General features: G+C 34.0%; 1 protein-coding gene across 5 annotated transcripts in view; it reads left to right on the top strand.

The window, feature by feature from the left end:
- Positions 1-11,951, top strand: part of LOC143240567 (protein SET-like) — a 59,247-nt gene extending 47,296 nt beyond the window's left edge. For 2 of the 5 annotated variants that reach the window (XR_013021821.1, XM_076483219.1), the window contains 3 exons: positions 1,907-1,942; positions 10,986-11,023; positions 11,759-11,951. Coding sequence is in view for 3 of the 5 variants with exons in the window: in XM_076483219.1 (XP_076339334.1) it covers positions 1,907-1,942; positions 10,986-11,023 (74 nt within the window). In the remaining 2 variants the exon portion in view is untranslated. Of the gene's footprint in view, positions 1-1,906; positions 1,943-10,982; positions 11,302-11,758 lie in introns of those variants that run through there. The other 3 variants (XR_013021820.1, XM_076483218.1, XM_076483220.1) reach the window with 2 other exon arrangements.
- The last annotated feature ends 7,787 nt before the right edge of the window (positions 11,952-19,738 follow it).

Here is a 19,738-nt window from a genome sequence, read left to right as displayed (position 1 = left end):
GCCTTTCTTTCTCTAAAATTGTTTGCATACACCTTTGCCCTCAACAGGGTATTCACCATGATCCTGAACTCCATAATGGTGAAGTTGTTCTTCCCATGGTTCCTGAGGCAAAGTTCTTGGGGCTTTTATTTGACCGTAAAATAACCTTCATTCCACACATCAAGCAGTTAGTTACATGTCAAGTATACAAGAGCACTTAACATCCTCCCTGTCCTCTCTTCCACCTCTTGGGGAGTTGATCAATGGCTAATTACTATCCACAAATGTGACCTTTCTTTGAGTTATCTGAAGAAGGCAGATACTCCTGATTAGTAGTATCACCTTCTATTTGCCAAACATCTTTTGAACCATTCCCATTTATACAAATGGTTTGAAATCAGATGATTCTGTGGGCTCTGCCATTGTTGCACACAGAATTCCCTCTGCAGTTTCTATGTTCATTGCTGAAATATATGCCATTTCTCTTGCCCTGGTTCATATAGAAGCTGTGCAGTACATGAACAGTACTATTTATACGAGTTTATTTGGCTCTCTGTTAGCTCTGGAATTGCTTCACGTCAGTTCTCTCCCTATTCTTGCCGGCATTCTAAACTAACTGGCCCATCTTTCTTCAATGCCTACTTTTATCCATTTCTTTTGGATACTAGGCCATATTGGTATTTGCAGGAAAGAGCTCGTTGACACTGCAGCTAAGCCTGTCTGCTCTGGCCCGATCACTGGTCCTGTATTCAAGGCTTAGCTCCATGCCAGTTGGCAGTCGACTTGGAATGAACAACGTGAAAACAGGCATTTTAAAATTAAACCCTTTGTTGAACTTTAGCCGTCTTGTTTCAATAAGAATTGGAAAGAGGAAGTTGTCCTAACTGGGGTACACATTGGTAACAGTTTTTTAATTTATTGTTTTCTTTTATCTGGGACTGAGGTACCAATGTGTTGTCTCTGTGACACTTATGTTATAATAAGCCACATTTTACTGTCTTGCCATCATTAGGACTCTCAACAACAGCACCATTTTAGACGTGTTTCGTCTCAAGGTTTGCTCATAACATTAGACAGTGTTATTGGCAATGGTGACACTGTCCACCTGTCAAATGCTGTTGACATTTTTAACACTATTTACGTTTTTAATTCATAAATTAGATATTTTTTGTGGGTTCTTTTTGAAGTACAATTTGTTTGATATAAAATTGGAAACTGGCCATACCATCAAATAACTTTAAACAAGGACTGGAAAGGGTAACTTCAGGTGATTAATGCTGATGTTTGAACTTACCCTTTAGTCATCCTGGCAAATTATAATAATTAAAATTATACTACAGAAAGTGTTTTCAAACTTGTATTACTGTAATTTTTCTCTTACTGATGTGCACTACATATAAATATTGGATTTCACACTAAGTTTTTTAATTCAAAAATTAAATTTTTGTTTTACCTTGATTCCTTTTTTATACATTTTGAATACTTTTACTTTTAACCAGATGTTTGGTGGAGATAGCTTAGTTGCTTTGTACCATCAAATACCAAACCAAACAACCAAAATAATTTTCCAGTGTAAGTATCTCACTGTGCAATGCATTAGTTGGTAGTATGTCTGAATGTACTTACCAGAAAGGTAAACATGCTTTTTATGAAAAAAATAATTCCATTTTTGTTTATAAAATGGAATATTTTACAAATACCCTCCTCTTGGACATAACATTTTTTTTTACAAATATTTCCATTTTCTTTCACCAAATTGAAATGTATTATATGGTGCTAGGAAGAATATAAAGAGATATGTAGTTTTTATATCTCACCCTGTTTTTGATTTTAAACACTTGAAGAAAAGTTATAGATCAGTATAATATATGTTTACTTATGTTGATATTATTTGTACATCTGAAACAAATGGTTTATATCTTTTCAGAGGAGGATGTTGATGAGGAAGATTCTTTCAAGAAAGGTATTGTGATCTCAGTTGGACATTTTCGTTCCACTGTGTGATGTGTGTGGGCTTAATATTCATTTTTCCTGATCCTTTATCTAATTTGTTGCCAGTAATACTTTAAACCTATGAGGTATAGATTATATGCAAGTAAAACAGCTTTTAGGTGTTACAAATCCTCTTGCATGATTTATTGAATTTAAAAATTAAGAATTTGCAGAAGTAATGCCTCATATTTATAAATTAATGTGATTTATGTGTTCATATAGCATTACATTTTATTACTGTAACATGTTATAAGCAGTCAAACCTTTCATTTAATTGCTTATATTCTATAATCTACATTTACCACAACTTTTGACATAACTAACAGTTGTTCAAATAGTTTGCTAACATAAGTAGCATCTTGGCTATTACTGTCTGTCTTGTTCCAGCCTTCCAGAAGAGCCTTGGAGTTTATATATATATACTCTTCAAAAAAAGAAACTCAAAAGGGATATTTTTTTTATTTCAAAGAGAAATATATGTAATAACATTACAAGCTCAGAGTTGTGATGTTACACGTGTTAAGGCACTGATTGTCAGACCAAAATGACAATAAAAGTTGTGCACTTTGAAAACGGAGGAAAAACATCGGATGTTTCACCAAAACACGTTCGTGTCCATTAAATTTGTTTGAAAGATCTGCATGTTCTGCAAGTGCAACATGTGCAAAATCCCTATAAAAGCTACGGGTTCTCAGTTTCCATAGCTCAGTGTTAAGCCACCGACACGCAATACACCGACACTGACTAAAGCACAACACAACAACGCCATTGGTCGCTTGGAAGCAGGCGAATCTCGATCAGATGTTGCCAGAGCTGTGAATGTCCATCCAAGCACCATCACAAGGCTATGGAATCGTCACCAACAACATAGATCAACTCGTGACCATCCACGATCTGGCAGACCTCGTATAACCACGCCCGCACAAGATTGCTACATCCGGTTACGTCACCTTCGGGATAGGACCACCACTTCAATGTCTATTGCCTCAACCATACCATGGCTGCATAGGATTTCTAACCAGACCGTACGCAACCGTCTACAAGATTCTTAGGCCCCATGTGCAACCCATCATGGTGAACGTCAATGACGTTTTTCAACATGACAACACCCGTCCTCACACAGCCCGACTCACCACTGTCTTCTTGAGACACCACAATATCAACGTTCTTCCCTGGCCCTCCAGATCACCAGATTTAAACCCCATCGAACATCTTTGGGACGAGTTGGATCGACGTCTGCGATGGTGACAACCTCAACTGCGGACTCTACCTCAGCTTGCAGCAGCTTTGCAGGCTGAGTGGACAGCCATTCCACAGGATGTGATTCGTCATCTCATCGCCTCCATGGGCAGGAAATGCCAAGCAGTTATTGATGCTCATGGGGGGCATACTTGTTATTGATGTTGAGTGACGTTAAACTTCAACTAGTGAGCGTGGACTTCGCCTTTGCAGACTTTGGATGTTCAGCAGTGAATGTGCAAAGTTTTACACATGTCATACAGAACTAACCGGAATAAACTTGTTAACAATTTGTCTCAAATTTTGCATTTTGCGTTTCTTTTTTTGAAGAGTATATATATATATATATATGTGTGTGTGTGTGTGTGTGTGTGTATTCTGGTTGAAATATTATTATACAATATACTTTAACTCAGAAAATTCTTAATAATTGCAGTCTTTACAGCTGTGTAATTTTTTTCATGTTCTTAAATGTAAAAAGATCAAATTGTATAAATCAAAATTATTTTTATTTTAATGCATTTACATTTTCAGAAATTAGCTGAAATACTGATTAATCTTTCATTTGGACCTCTGGTTCCAAGTTAAGGATACAATAACACCATTTTGTGCCATATTAATATTGTAGGTTTGTTTAATTTGCTTCATAGCATTGTAGAGTACTTTTATAACATCTTCAGAGATTGGATATGAATTTGTTTCAAATTGAAATCTCAAAATATATGAGGAAGAACAATGGTTTATTTGATATTAATGAAAAAGATAGTCATATACATGAGTTCCCCCTCCCTTCTTTTTTGTTAGTCAGGAGCACAAAAGTCCTGCAAGTAATTTTTGATAAGAAAAGAATTGTTTTGTTTTATTTTCAGTATACTTCAGAATATTTGTACAATTTTGAAACATACATATACTGTTCAGTGACACAAGGTTTTTGTTTTGCCCAATCTTTTATACCCCACTCAAATGCCTTTGGCAATATCTTCTTCATCTGCATAAATATGCTCTCTGTTCTGGTAGGATATATAAGCACCTCATTATAATAAAGGTTTCTCTACAGGCATGCTGTCACAACTAGTAACATCATCTAGTGGCTTTAGTTGAGGCTGTCCATGATATTATCCATTATGAAATGGAGACATGTATTTTGTTATTGTAGGAAGTTCTAAGGTGGCTTTTGTCAATGATCCAGGACAGTTTAACTCTCTCTTTTCTGGCACCTTTGTTTGCTTATTTGGCTTCTTACAAGTCCAGCTTGGATCAGCCAGGTACTGCTCCTTTTCTTCAGTTAGAACATTGAGTTTGTCAAATTTTGAGGTTTTCTATAGTTCCTATGAACTTACTGCCTTCTTAATGGCAGAAAGGCCTGAGGATGAATATTTTGTTTTTCCTCATTCACCAGATACTGGTGTTCATGCTGGGATGGGACAGATATGTCTTTTTGTCTCATATTTATCCATGAAAATACACATTTAGATTATCAAAGACTTGGTCCCCTTTTTGACAATGTGTGTTCCAAACTGGACCCTGTGATCACTTAGAACAGATTATAAATTTTTTCAGATTCATTTGACAACAGGTCAGGTCATTCAGCTCACTTCAGCTCTTCCATTATGCTTTCATCCTGTGGTATTTCCATGTCCAACAAATTTATTGAGCATGGATTTTCTTTCCAAGGCAGTCAGGGAGTTTTGGAGAAAGAGAGATATGGAGAGAGTTGATTCTGTTCTTATTCCTGATTATTTATTATGCCCCAAAAGACAGGAGATTGGCAGCTGATCATCAATTTAGCTTGTCTCAACCAATTGTTAGATCCTCCCTGGTTCACAATGGGGTCTTTTCTCAATCTGCATTGGTATTTTCACCAGATCTGCAGATGCACATTCCAACAGTGAAGCCAATCTCAAAGATATCCACATTTTGTACAAAAGGATCAGGTTCTGCTGTTCAGGACTCTGCCCGTTTGTACAAGCATCTACACCATATATCTTCAGCAGAGTGTTAAGAGCTTTCTCTCATGATCTTCATAATTTGGGCTTCTGCATTCACCATCATATGGACCACTGGCTTCTTACGGCACCATTTCATTGGCTGACAGAACAACACACCTAGTGTCTCCTTTCAGAAGCCACCAAGACTGGTTTTCTTGTCAAAGTTGGAAGTCCATTCTCTTACCAACTCAATATATTATGTATCTGGGTGTCTTTTTAAGCTAGATGCAGCTGACTTCCATTAAGCACTAGGCTCTGAGAAGGGCATTTACACTATTGCTCATGTCTCCTTATCCTACTGCGTGGATGGTTCTGTTGATTTTGAGGATGTGGGCATCCCTCGAGTATCAGATTCCTTTGAAATGAGCTTGCATATGGTCCTTTCACTGGTTGCTGTTCAGCTTATAGATCATGAACTGTGATTCACTATATCATTCAATCTCCCTAATCAGGAATAATATCTCAAATTTCTATTGGTGATTGGATCTGAACAATACTACTTAACACCTATGTTCCTGTACTATCCCCTTGTCATGAGATTCATCTCTTCACAGATGCCTAACTTTAGGGATGGGGTGCAAAAAGCAGTAATCAGGAATTTTAGGGTCAAGGATGGAAGACAAATATACCTTCCACATTAATATTCTTGTACTTCTTGCTCTCCAATGAGGTATGGATAAAGGTCGTGATCTATTGGAGGAGAAAATCATTATGATTTATTGAAACAGTTCCACAATGGTTTCTCACACTTCCTGTCAAGGGGGCACATGTTCTGAGAGGATTTTATATTTGAATTTTGAGTATTCTCTACTAGGCTCACTCCCATCATATTAGCCTCCAAGCATGTCATATTCTTGGTGTGATGAAGGTAATGGCAGATCACCTGTCTCGGTAGCCACACCACAAGATTTTCCAGTGGATTTGCCCTCAGTTTGACACATTTGCCACTCATTGGAACTCTCAACCACAGGCATTTTGGTCTCTGGTACCTCACTCTCGGATTTTGGCAGTAGGTGTATTCGATCAGGATTGGACGTGATTACATCTTTCTGCCTTTCCCATAGTTCTAGCTTATGATTCGATCCACTACTGGTCAGGTACTGTTGTTAACCCCAGCTTGGCCATCTCTTTTGTGGGTTCCTTCTCTATAGTATCTTCAAGAGTGCCCACCTCTGCCACTTCCTCTTTGAGCACATCTGTTGAGACAACTTCAATCTGGCATTCTACACCCAGGCATTTCCAAACTCAGAGTTCATGTATGGAATGTAAACAGTCTCTCATGCAACATTGGGATTTCACATCTAAAGTAGCCTCATATTTATTTCAGTTTATTTGTAGACCCACAATGACCATTTATCAGCAGAAGTGGAACACTTATTACCTATGGTGTCTCAATGGAAACGTATTCTAAGGGTTTTGGACTACTCTCTGTGGTTGTTTTGACCACATCTGCTAGATTATAAGGAAGGTGAGTACTTTTCCTCTTCTTTTTTCCACAGTCCCTGATCTCTTTGTACTAGATCCCACTCTGTGGCAAATTTTGTTCATATAGGTGTGCTTTTATCACTACAAATCAGCACTAGCAACTGATTTAACTATACTTACTAACAGTTGCAACAGGCACTGTAGAAATGAGGTGTTCCATAAGACCATCTAGGAATTCACCTGATGGTGTTAGCTATTTTTGGTGGACCATCACTTATGAATGATCATGAATAAAACTAAAGGAAATGTTACCCATCCCTGCCAATCATCTGATTGAATAAGTCGGTGTCAGTTTGATTTTAAAAATTTAGGGAACTTGACTCCTCTGTTGCAGTTTCAAGAGCACTATTCGTCAGAACTCCCAATGCACCCCCACCCAAAAAGGGTTCTACTTGTTTAACTTGGAGTCCTCACCACACCCAGTTTCCAGTCACTGTGATGGTAGACAGGATTTTCTTCTAGTGTGTTTAAATGAGTTTAATCCACTTCTGAAGAAGAGGGTGAAGTTGTGAGCCCTTCTACCCAGGTCCCTGGCTACAGGTTGGGATCCAGTCACACGTAATCTACATCTAACATTATGGTCCATTTGCTGTAGCCACAAACGTGGGATATTGAGACCAAAATTCTTTAATTCTATTCCCAAGTTGTAGAACCTGGACTGTCTGTTTGGTGCTGGCCTATAGTGATAAACTTTCATACTATTTTAACCCTTGATGTAAGAACTTTGCTTAAGTGAAGGGCATACCTGTTTTGGATGTAGAGTTGTTTCCTCCCTCTGGTATCACAATCTTAGTACACCCCTGATCTATAGGGATGCTTTCTGTATGAATAATTCTCTCACTGGCCCTTCTCATTCTCAGTGTAGAGTTCCGGCTATAGTATCAACAGATGGTATGTTTTGGAAGTTAACATTTTCCTAAATTGTATTTCCAATAATTCTTACCTCCACTGACATTTTCCCACCCCTCCTTCCCGTTAAGAGCTGGTGTTAACGAATGGGATCGTACCTGTTTCAAGAAAGTGATAATATTATCAGGACGAGGTTCTTATATGAATACAGTACCATGATATAGGATACATTGATGTAGGTAGAGAGGATATTGCCAAAAGCATTTGAGTGAGGTATAAAAGACTTGTGCAAGTGAGAAAAAAACCCAGTGCTTAGATGGGCAAAGCTGAAACCCTGGAGGTCAAAGAATAGCTATAGTGTCAGCAGAGATAAGTATTACTGGAAATAAATTTTCAGTTTCGGAAAATGTTATCTTTTGATTCTTTCTTGGGTTTTGGAAAAACAAAACATCAGTTTTGGATAGAAAAAAACCATAGTTATTGTTGATTATTTTGACATTATCTCTTAATTATCATGTTACAGGCTTCCAGAAAGAAGGCACTGATATGTTTTTAAAGTACATCCATCTTAGAGAAAGCTATGTGCCACTAAAACATTCATGCAGTAGGAGAGACCAATAGAGAGGCTAGGTCATGACAATAGTTTATAATTGTAATGTTTGGTCTGTGACTTATGCTTTGTTACTTCATCGGTAGCTTCAGATATAATGCAAATGATTTTTTTTTTTCCAACATCAGCATTGAGGTGGTATAACAACAACAAAAAAAAAGGCTTTAAAAATTCAGTCTGTTGTAGTGTTGTTAATGTTTGCTAGTCTAAAATATTTCTTTGTTAATGTAGTATTCTCAAAATTACCAACAAGAATAGTATATTTAAGTTTTTACAGTCGTAGTGATAATAAAAGACAATATCCTTGGACATGTTTGAGTATTCTCTGTGAAAGTGATTTTCCAGACAACATTCAAACAGTGTTGATGATTTACATTAACATTTTGAACTTTAGACCTTCAGGATACCTCAGTAGATGTACCTTAATAAGATACATACCAAGCATTTATTTATATATTTTGTTAAATTTTGAACAGGAAATTAGGCCAGTAATTTTGAGATAAGTTGTCAACAGTACCATCTGTATTTCAATTTTCATATTCCTTTTGTCAGTTGCTTATTATTTGAATGTTGTATTCTACAGTGTTAGTCCTGCACAAGTTTTGATAAACAAAATTCATCAGAAGTGTATGGAAATTATCTTGGTGCAATTCATATACTAGATAAGTTTTGAGCATTTGGCGCTGCATGAGGAAAAAACTGTAAAGGCTTGTGGAGATCAGTTAATGATTTGTTTTGTTCATTGAATTTGAAATTATGTTCACAATTTTAAGCAAGATATGAAATTTTAGTTTATGGATTACTCAATGCATAATTGAAAAAATGAACACAAATAGTTTTAATTAAATAAATTTACATCTTGGTTAAACTTTATAAAATCAAATACACATTTAATATCAAATCTATATGTATGATATTTCTGTAAAGGTGAATATGTCTAGTTCAGGTAATTAAAAAATGTTCAAAAGGAATATTCAAATTTCTAAACAAAACTTAATTATAAAACTTGATATTTAAATCAACATTTTCACCAAATATGTTGAAATAACAATTTTTTTAATAGGTAATTAGACTGTTGCTTTATAAAACATCTCATACTAGATAAAAACCTGGATTGTAAAAGCCTGGGAATCAGTTTGGAGAGTTATCAATTTTGGCAAAAAATCAGCAATTGAGAATGTTATTTAGTGGAATTTTTGTTGTTGTTTTTTTTTAAATTAGGGAGGTTGTATACGTCCATTTTTATACATCTTTGTAAGCTGTGTAGATCCAACAGTTTATTTCTGTCAAATAGTTGATTTACATTAAACAGATACATCTTCTAATAAATGTAAATTATACTGAATAGAAATAGTATTATTTCTTGGTTATTCAGCTTTATCCTTCTTGTTTTTGTTACATGTCAATTTGCCATTATCTGATATAGAAGATGCAGAAGCAGGGTTGGTAGCATTGACCATAATGCATGACTATTTCTCCAGTGTGTGACATATACAGATTTGAATAAACATTATTTCCTGGCTTTTTAATAAGTATTAAAATGCAACAGTAGGGTTTTAATTAACATAATAATATTTTAATATCTTGTTTTGCTGGGTTTAGCAGACAGACAGTTGAAATTGATACCACTTATTAAAAAACATTATTACTACTATAGGTTTTAGGAAGTTGCAAATAAAAACAAAGGGCAGTTAAAGTTGATATTTTATGGAGTTTATAAAAGGTATTAAATTTCAAACACTTAATAACTCAACTACAAAACTGTAGGTAGATAACTGTATTTATACAAAAGGTAAAAATACAAACAAACAACCCTTTAGGTTCCAATGGTGGATTGAAAGGAAATCAAAACTTGGCACTTAAGAACTCAGTTAAATAATGCTGAAAATAAAATTACTGATTAACACACTGTTTTCACAAAGACAAATCTGAGATTATATAACTATTCTGTGTTTGAAGAGAACATGAAATTTGAAATTAAGAATACGTAACATATTTGCATAAAGAAAAAAAATTGAATCATCTGTGCTTACTTGCTTCATTGAAAGGATATGTATTCTGAATGTTGAATTTTTTGTGACAGTATTTTATTGATTGGTCTTCTGATGCTTTAGTTATTAGATGATTTATTAATAAAATGTGTTAATTTATTTACTTTGTATTTAGCCATCCAGTGGGCCAGTGGTAACTTAAATTACTAAAATCTGGAGCTTTATTCCATGTAGTAAACACACTGCAGGCAGTCCAGGGTATAGCTTTAAACTAAAACAAACTTTGTATCTTTCATCTTTTTTACTAATAGTAATTCAGTTTTTAGTAACTCGTAATTTTTACATACGTTAGTGGATTTGTTTGTTATAATTAAATTTATCCAAAGGTGTTTCATGTTTAATCAACCCAAAAGTAATGACATTTGATGTAGGGGTTTGTAGTTGAAAATATTCTTAACAGTGTAGGTACCAACTGATAAAACAATGGATACTAATCTTTATAAGTAAGAACATTAGAAAAATATAATTAGTTATCTATACCTATTATTAGGTTTGTTTTTAGTTCTTTGGTAAGAAAGTGGCAAACCTTTCTTCACTATCCATGTGAAATGCTGTTATATTCATCTCACTAGAAGCACATACAGGGCCAGTGACTAAATATTTGTTAAACATTAATGTTGTGTAATATTACACACATTACTGATTTATTGTTAAAGATATAGGAACTTCAAAGTATCGTTTGGCTGTAGGTAAATAAGAATTGTATTATTAAATTTTGTTACTATCAATTACATTAAAGAAAAAGTCACTTTTTTTCTGTTTTATATATATATATATTTTATTTTTTAGCAGAAGATACTGAAGGGGAAAGAGGTGACAGTCATGAATAAGTATGTTTGAACTATGAATTATTCAAGACAAATAAATGTACTCTTACAAACCCAACATACTTTCTCTGGTTTCTACAGCATGTAATGAGTCCTCTGTTTAGTTTTGGTAGCACATTAAAAAATAATAATAAACATTTGAACTTTAAACAGGCTACCAAAGTACTTTAATATAATCAGACATTTCTTAACTTCGGATTGTGTTATGTTTTTGTTAAGTTACATATTTTTATATGTTGCTGTATTATTCATTTTACAATAAAAAATAAACATGGTCTTTTAAATAATTTTTTAAGTATGGATTTAATGAGGATATATCTGAATGATGTTAGTTAACTATCTAGTAAACAACATGAGTTACCGATGAACAAGTTACATTGGTTGCAAATATTGACTTGAAATTTTGTTTTGAATATGTAAGAGACTATACAAAATGAGAAATCAGTAGAATAGAACTTATAAGAATTATTTTTGCCTGTCATTTTCCAAAACAGAAGTCTTATTTTGGAGGTTCTAAACCATTTCTATAACTTTAGTCGTTTCACTTACAAGTGAAAAATAATGATTGCATTTTAACAATTGTTGTAATAAGTTATATAAAAAACTTGTTTCAGTTATGTATTTGGTTAATAAATAACTATTAGTCAGATAAGTAAATTATGATGGGTAATTTCACTGAAATTTATAAAAAGTGTTTTATTATAAAATGTTAGAAACTAACTAACAAATGTTTTACAGGTTTGCAAAGACTGTTGGCTGGTAGTGTTATATTGTACAAGTTTTGAAGCTTTCATTTTTCATGATTTTACCAAACACTGTCCACTTTATGTGTGGTCATCTCTGTTCACATGAAGGTCAGTTGTGTATGATCTTAATTGTGTATTAATGATGTAATGATAGATCAATTCTTAGTAAATCTTTCAAAAACTTTTGTGTTTTCTGTGCTTTATAAAATATTTACTTTACTTATACTTCAAAAGGATAGTTGATCATTAAAGTTTTCTCATCAATAAGAAAGTAGGGATCAAAATTCTACATCAGTTAAACACCTAATTTTTTGGTAGCATTAGTATAATTTGATTTGGCCATCGTTAAACATAATTATTTTCACTGGATATTTGAGAGTATAGTATATAGCCAGACACATTATCAATTGTGCAGTTTGAGGGGGACATTTGATGGTCTTGAAGTTGGATTACACAGGCCAGCGATGGTTTTGAAATTTTTACATGTTCTACAGTAATTGCTGTAGCTTAATCTGAAGAATATCCATTTTTCTTCACATATAGATTTTTTACAAAACATCATAAGTGAATCATTTTCATTGAAATTGAATCATATTTTATTATGCTTAAAATGTTTACAACCACTGGCTATAGATTTCTGTTGGCCAGTTGCAACATGAGAGACATATTGACCACTTTATAACCCACAAGAAACACATTACTAGTATATAAATGGTTATAATAGGCCATGTGATGTCATTTCTGTATAGTATTTGTTTCTGTGTGCACTTCAACATTATTTTTTCTTTTCATTATTATTTATTTGTCATACTGTGTAAATGACCCAGACATTCTGTTATATTTGTGGTAATTTGTTGTAAAGAAACAAAAGCAAAACATCATATAATTCATCAAAAAGCATGTAATGCATATTTTGAAATAAAATTTGAGGGCCAAGACAAATCATGGGCTCTGCACAAAGTTTGAATTTTGTGTTGAAAAGGTAAGAAAAAGTCTTTGCCTTTTGGAATTCCAGTAGTTTAGCATGAGCCTAGAAGTGATGAAGATAACAGCTATTTTTGTTTATGTAGCATGCAAGACTTGAAATAAATGAGAAATTTCTTATTTAAACCTTTAATCTGCTATAAGACCTGTTATGGGCCTGATGGACTTGTACCTACTCTACCAGAGATTCTTGGTACAGTTTCGTCTGATGTTAATAGAAATACAGTGGAACCCCTTGAAAGCGGTCATTCAATCACAGTCCCTTTTTTGTTTACATAATCCCTAATTATGTACAGTGGAACCCCTCTAATTAGGCCAGTTTATCTCAGTCCCAAAGGTGGCTGCTTTAGAGGATTTCCACTGTAATGATATAAATTGTTTTCAACCTGAAATGTCTGGTGAACCACAACTTTTCATAGAAGGTGAATGTAATGATTTTGGCCTTCTAAATGATTTTTCAGAGATTTTGGGGTCCTGATTTCAAGCTGAGAACTTACCTTTTCCAGAGACATAATTTCACTGATACAGAAGTTATGAAAAAAAGGTTATATCATAGTATTTGCAAAAATGTTTGCTGACTTATTGTAACAATATTACTGAATTAATATCAATGCCAAGAGCTACAGTATATGAACCAAGCTAGTGACAACTGTTCATTGACTCCTCCAGAAGAAATTTGAAAGTTGTTCTCTTTCACAAATGATAACAACACTGTGTTCTTATTGCTCATTTGGTTCACTTGAAGGAAATGTATGAAAATCTCAAACTTCTTAATAAGGTCGAATACAAAGAACATGTTTGTCTACTTTGTGGGGACTTAAAGTCTTTCGTATGTTGTTGGATTAGCAGTCTAATTATACAGAGTGTCCATATTCTAGAGAGAAGGCAGCTAGTCATCACCACCCACCGCCAACTCTTGGGCTACTCTTTTACCAACGAATAGTGGGATTGACCGTCACATTATACGCCCCCACGGCTGGGAGGGCGAGCATGTTTAGCGCGATGCAGGCGCGAACCCGCGACCCTCGGATTACGAGTCGCACGCCTTACGCGCTTGGCCATGCCGGGTCTCGTGGTTTTGCACAATTACAGATGATATACTAATAAAAATTTTATACCAGTAGTAAACCAATAAACTATACTATACTACGTAATAGCATTAGCTTGTGCTACACTCGTGTAAGCTTCTCTAAAATACCCAATTAGCAAAAAAAAAAAAAAAAAAAAATGCTACCGAATTACTTTGGATAAAACACAATTAAGAAATATGATATCCACAAGTTTTTCCAAATAAACAAACTACTTGTATGAAAGCAAAAAGCATGTTCACATGTATCTTTAAATTATGATTCTGAGCATAAAATCAGCACTTTCTTTTTCTTTGCCCTTTACTGAAACAGAACATCTTTATTTCATACTGATGTGTGTGCGTGTGTACATATATATATTACTAAGCCCCAAACTTTAACTATAATAGAGACAAAATAGTTAAAGATAAGAATACACAAGTAGAAACTCGTTAAAGATGACTCCTCTTCATTCAATAAGAATGAAAGCCTGTAAAAAGATAACTATATTTTATTAGAAAGGATATGCAGTTTAATATATATCTGACTGCAATGAGGTTTAATGTAAAAATAATCAGGACTACAGGAAAGAAACAAAACAAGAATGACAAGTATGCTTATTTTTTGGTGCAGAGCTACACATTTGGCTATTTTCACTTGGTCTATCATAGTGAATTGACTGGTGAACTCTTAGCATTGCAAATTCATAAACTTATCACTAAACCATAAGTATACCAATATGTAAATTAACCAAAATTGTGCTGTTCAAAGATGCAGTATTTGAGAGAATTTATACTGAAAAAGTAAGGATGACAATTTCCAAAGAAATATCATCTATTTGTTTGCTTTTCTACTCTTTAATTTAAAAGTGACATCTTTTAAACTTAAAATACGCTCTTAGAACTCTTAGGCCTTTTATAGTTAACACAAAGGACATGAGTGGTATCCAATATTTCTCGTCACAAATAATGATTTACTAAACACTGTAATGTATATGGTCACATTATGATTTAAAGAAAAATATATATTTTTTTTAAATTATTACAAATGTCTACTATACTAGAAGGTTAAATTAGTACTGCTTAAACTTATTTAATGCCCCAGCAGTTCATAATCAATAAACCAACATGTTGGAGTTTACCATAGTAACCAACTGTTATATTGCATATTCCACTAGCCAAATATTAGGTTTACCATTCTAACATTTTGTGAAGTTTGTAGTGGATAGATAACATAGAAATCCATTAATCATTACATTTCACAATACCCTGCATCAAGCCACTAGAAACTTTGTACGCAGTTATCCCAACTGCTATACATGGAGCATTTCAAAGGAGTAAGACTGGTCAGAAGAGATAAAAGTCAGATCAAGGCCGAAGATTTCCTTCAAGAAAAAGAAATTATAGACTTTTTCATCAGAAACAGGATGTGTCCATGATGTTTAGGGTTCACATCATATTCTTGATGGTATCTGCGAGAAGCAGCGAGTATCTTTCGAAAGTTATTCTCATATTTAGCGATGACAGAGAAAAGAACATTCAACTATATAAATCAAATGGAGATCCAGTGGCCAGTAGTCCCATTCAGCTCGCATGTGAGCAGAAACTGACCAAATTATATGATGTAAAATCTACATCAATGTCAATCATTCTGAAGAAGGATAGTACAGTGTTAACCAGAGGAGGAGTGGACAAAATTGAAGAAAAATAAAGTTTTTAAAGAATGGTCGATGACTATTTCTCTGCATTTTAAGATTAATTCACTCTCACTTGATTTTACAACTAAAAAAAGCATGTAAAATTTTACTTCCACAGCCAAGAAAACAATTAAATGTATCAGAAAATAACGATATTATAATTATCACGGAACTGTGATGCTTACTTTCACTATGAAGTATTTCTGTTCATTAGACATATTTTTCTGATTCTTAGTTGTAGATTTTTAAAGAACGCTTAAGGCAGTACGGTGGCATGTTGAATGATTTTATCTGAACTTTTCACGTCCTGTGTATAATTATGGAAGTGACGTTTTGGACCCTGTGTTGATGAACAAAACTCGAAATGTTGCCTTCAAAAGTAGATAGAAGGCTATAGCAGTTCGTAGGAAACTATTCAACATATTAGCTATTTTACTAAATAAGTAATTAATTAAAATACAGTACATACAAGTTTTTAGTATATTTTCCTCTGAAATTTTAAAGGTCAAGATTCTATCCATTCTAATTTTCACTGAACGCTCGGCACTGTAAGTTCAACAGGATAAATATCTTTGATTAAGGTTCTACTTTACCTCATGTCTATTGACGTAGTTCATAAGTCAAGGTCATCCTGAGCCTACTTATTCATCGATAATTAAAATGCGTACTTGCACATTATAAACCATATTACGCTCGAGACAATCTTACCCTACGTGCAGGCCCGGCATGGCCAAGCGTGTTAAGGCGTGCGACTCGTTTTAGCATCACAATTCAAACACTATCCAAATAGATTTTTTGACCTTCGGATAGTTAAAACGAGTTTGTCTCTGTTTTTCGTCCCACATCAAAGGCCCGGCATGGCCAGGTGGTTAAGGCACTCGACGCATAATCCGAGGGTCGCGGGTTCGAATCCCCGTCACACCAAACATGTTCGCCCTTTCAGCTGTGGGGGCTTTATAATGTGACGGTCAATCCCATCATTCGTTGGTAAAAGAGTAGCCCAAGAGTTGGCGGTGGGTGGTGATGACTAGCTGCCTTCCCTCTAGTCTTTGCTAAATTAGGGACGGCTAACACAGATAGCCCTCAAGTAGTTTTGTGCGAATTTCAAAACCAAAAATAAACAAACCCTACGTGCAATAAAAAATCATATATTTGATGTTTTACGTATACGTGTAATTAATATCTGTGTGAGAATAAAACGAATAAGGAAACAACTAATTAAATAAAAATGCAATTTCAACATTCGTTAAAAAATCGAAATCGTGTTTTTTGGTTATCAGGTTATTTTAATACGTTTGTAAAAATGATGTTCATATAATTTTGTTCTAACAAGTATAATTCCCACTTCTTTCCCAGTCCGAAGGAGTTTGGTTTAGAGCAAAGCCATGGGGAGCTGTCTGTTATGTTCACCATGGGAAATGGAATCCCATTTAATTTATTGTTTCGCTTGAAAACATTTTTCATGTGTAATAGAGTGCCAATGCTAATGTTACAAATATATTAAAACTTTCTATTCCAGAAAGTTATTTTATTCACTTGCCAAAATCTACTCTGTCAAAAAACAAGATCATTTATCACTTTATAAATTTGGTTTAATATTGCATCGAAATTCTTTATTCGCCTATTTTAATACGTAATATTATGAAAACCCGATATAATAGGTGGTTTGAAAGGGGATCGAACGTCGAATTTTAGCATTGGAATCAAATGACATACCGGGAATTTTATTAATATAACATTCTGATGTTGTAAGTAAACTGTTGTTGTTTAATCTTAATAAATTAAGTTTTCTGGTGGTTTAATGGTAAGTCTTAGGGCTTATAACATTCTTTCAGTGGGATAGCGATGAGTTTATATGTATGAAGCGTTAACTTCCTACATTCGGTATCCGGCGATTAACAGATAGCCCAATGTTGTTTCGCCGTGAAACAAATAAAAACAATAAGACATTTATGTAAGGATATGGTCAGCTATGAGGCACCCGAAATATGCGACTTATTTAAAATCTTACTAATAATAATCGGTTCTCTTAATATTACATGAATTTACAAGTTGCTTTGTCCCACATGTATTTCATCTTTGATTTTATAAATCTAGTTTCAAGTTCTCCCCTTAGTACTTCAGTATCCTACCGATTACTGGGGTCTGTGTAATCATCATTACCGACTACAGTGACACCCAAGGCCGGATTAAGGGTTTTATTGGTCCTACACGTTATTTGGAAAAGTGCTTAAGCAATGATTCAATTTTCTGCATACCTTGAATTATAGGAACTTCTATATATATAGGTGTCTCACAACACTTGGATCAAGTATTCACAATCGTACAACAAGAAACCTAATAATCATCAGGTAATCTCATTTTTTTTATCGTATAAATTTATTTTTTTTTATATATGTGTTTGTGGAGGAAAATAATTTTACATGGCACGCTACGATCTTCTATTAAAGAAAAACTTATTTTTCTTGTGTATAATTACTATAGTACCTTCTTATAAATCATGTGCTTCCATTATCATGCGTATATAGTAAATATATACATGTTCAGTACTCTCTAAATAACTTGGCCAGCGGTTTAAGGCACTCGACTCGTTATCTGAGGGTCGCGGATGATGGTCAAATTACACAAGAGTTGACTAGGTTCTGTTGGTACGCTGCTTTCACTCTAATCAGAATCGGTTCAAAATTAGGGATAGATAGATAGCGCAGAAAGGTTGCGGGTAGATTCGCACGAAAATCAGAAAACTGTTTTCTGATGACTCTCCGTTATAATTTCATTTTCTACGTCTTTAACTTTCCGCTACTGTTGTAAGATATCAAATATATTAATAGCAGATACAAAAATGTATTCTTTATTTGGAGGTGCAATATTGTCTATTTATACTATATAAGTTTAAAATTATGAACAAATTAGCACGTATAGCTTAAGTATTTTTGCGCGAACATCCAAAACAAACGTGTTTATGTACATCTAATAACAAGTTTTCATGATAATTATCGCCAGCAATTACATAATTATTTCCAACAAATACCCCTTTTTTTAATAATTATATCTTGAAGGTTATTTACTCGTGTATGGCAACACAATTTCACTTGAAATTAATGAATAATTAGGGAAAAAATTTAATAATCATTTGAGATGATCAGAAATTCTGTTGGACAACCAGATGCTGTAAAATGTATTGACCAAGATTTTTCTACAAACAACCAATTCAGTGTTGAACCAATGCGAGAATATAAATGGATAATTCATGCGTCATTTTTATGAACTGAACGGCTGTGTTGCCTCAATTCAACTTCCGAACATACACACACAATGGTTTTTCATTTCTGAGTCTCACGTTTCACACCATGTGTCTAGACTGACAAAGAAATTTCCAAAAATACTACATCTAGCTGCAAACTCTATACTGCAGGGATCAATACACAACTTTTCATCCATTATTCCTGTAGTAGTGCGTGGAAATTCCCCAAACAAAATGTCGAAAATCTGGTATAAAATATTCAAATAAGAGAAGCTGTATGATTTGAGCTGCGAAAGCCTTACAGTTGCTCAATACCATGTATTATACGAGTTGCTAATAGAATATAAAGATACCTTTTCCAGTATACCCTATAATTTTGGCCAGACGACAAGGAGTAATGGAATCGAACAAAAATCTATCGTCTATCATCAATAATTGTACTTGTAAAGAAGAATGCTGGATCCACAAGGAGAGCTTAGTGGATTGCTAACACACGAATGAAGTCACTTAAAAGAATGTTTACCCACTATCAAAGGTTCGGGGTCTGAAGAATGGATACTGCAAAGTGAAAGTCAAGAAAAGCAATTTTTGTAACAGGAAACAGTTTTTATTATTTATTTGTGCTACCATTTAATTTGTATAATGCACCTGGTACCTTTGAATAACTAATGAAACTTGTTATTTATGGACTATCCTAAAACATTATAGTCATTTATTTAGATGACATGAACACTCGTGAAAAATCATTAATGATGCTTGTGAAGGCCAAGAAAAATATTTGATCAGTTGAAGAAAGGATATCTTTAAGTTGAACTCCAAGGTTAGTTTCCTGGTGTGCATACGGAAAGGAGAGTGAATATTTATAGATGTAACAAAGACTGAATATATTCAGATTTGGCCTACACCACAAAATTTTCAGGAAGTAAGAACAGTTATTGGATTGTCTTCTTACTATTTACATTTATTAAAGTAATTCTCTGA

Source organism: Tachypleus tridentatus, chromosome 13 (assembly GCF_004210375.1).
Source record: "Tachypleus tridentatus isolate NWPU-2018 chromosome 13, ASM421037v1, whole genome shotgun sequence".
Lineage (NCBI taxonomy): Eukaryota > Metazoa > Arthropoda > Merostomata > Xiphosura > Limulidae > Tachypleus > Tachypleus tridentatus.
The sequence above is the reverse complement of the archived record's forward strand: the minus strand, read 5'-3'. Positions and strand labels throughout refer to the sequence as shown.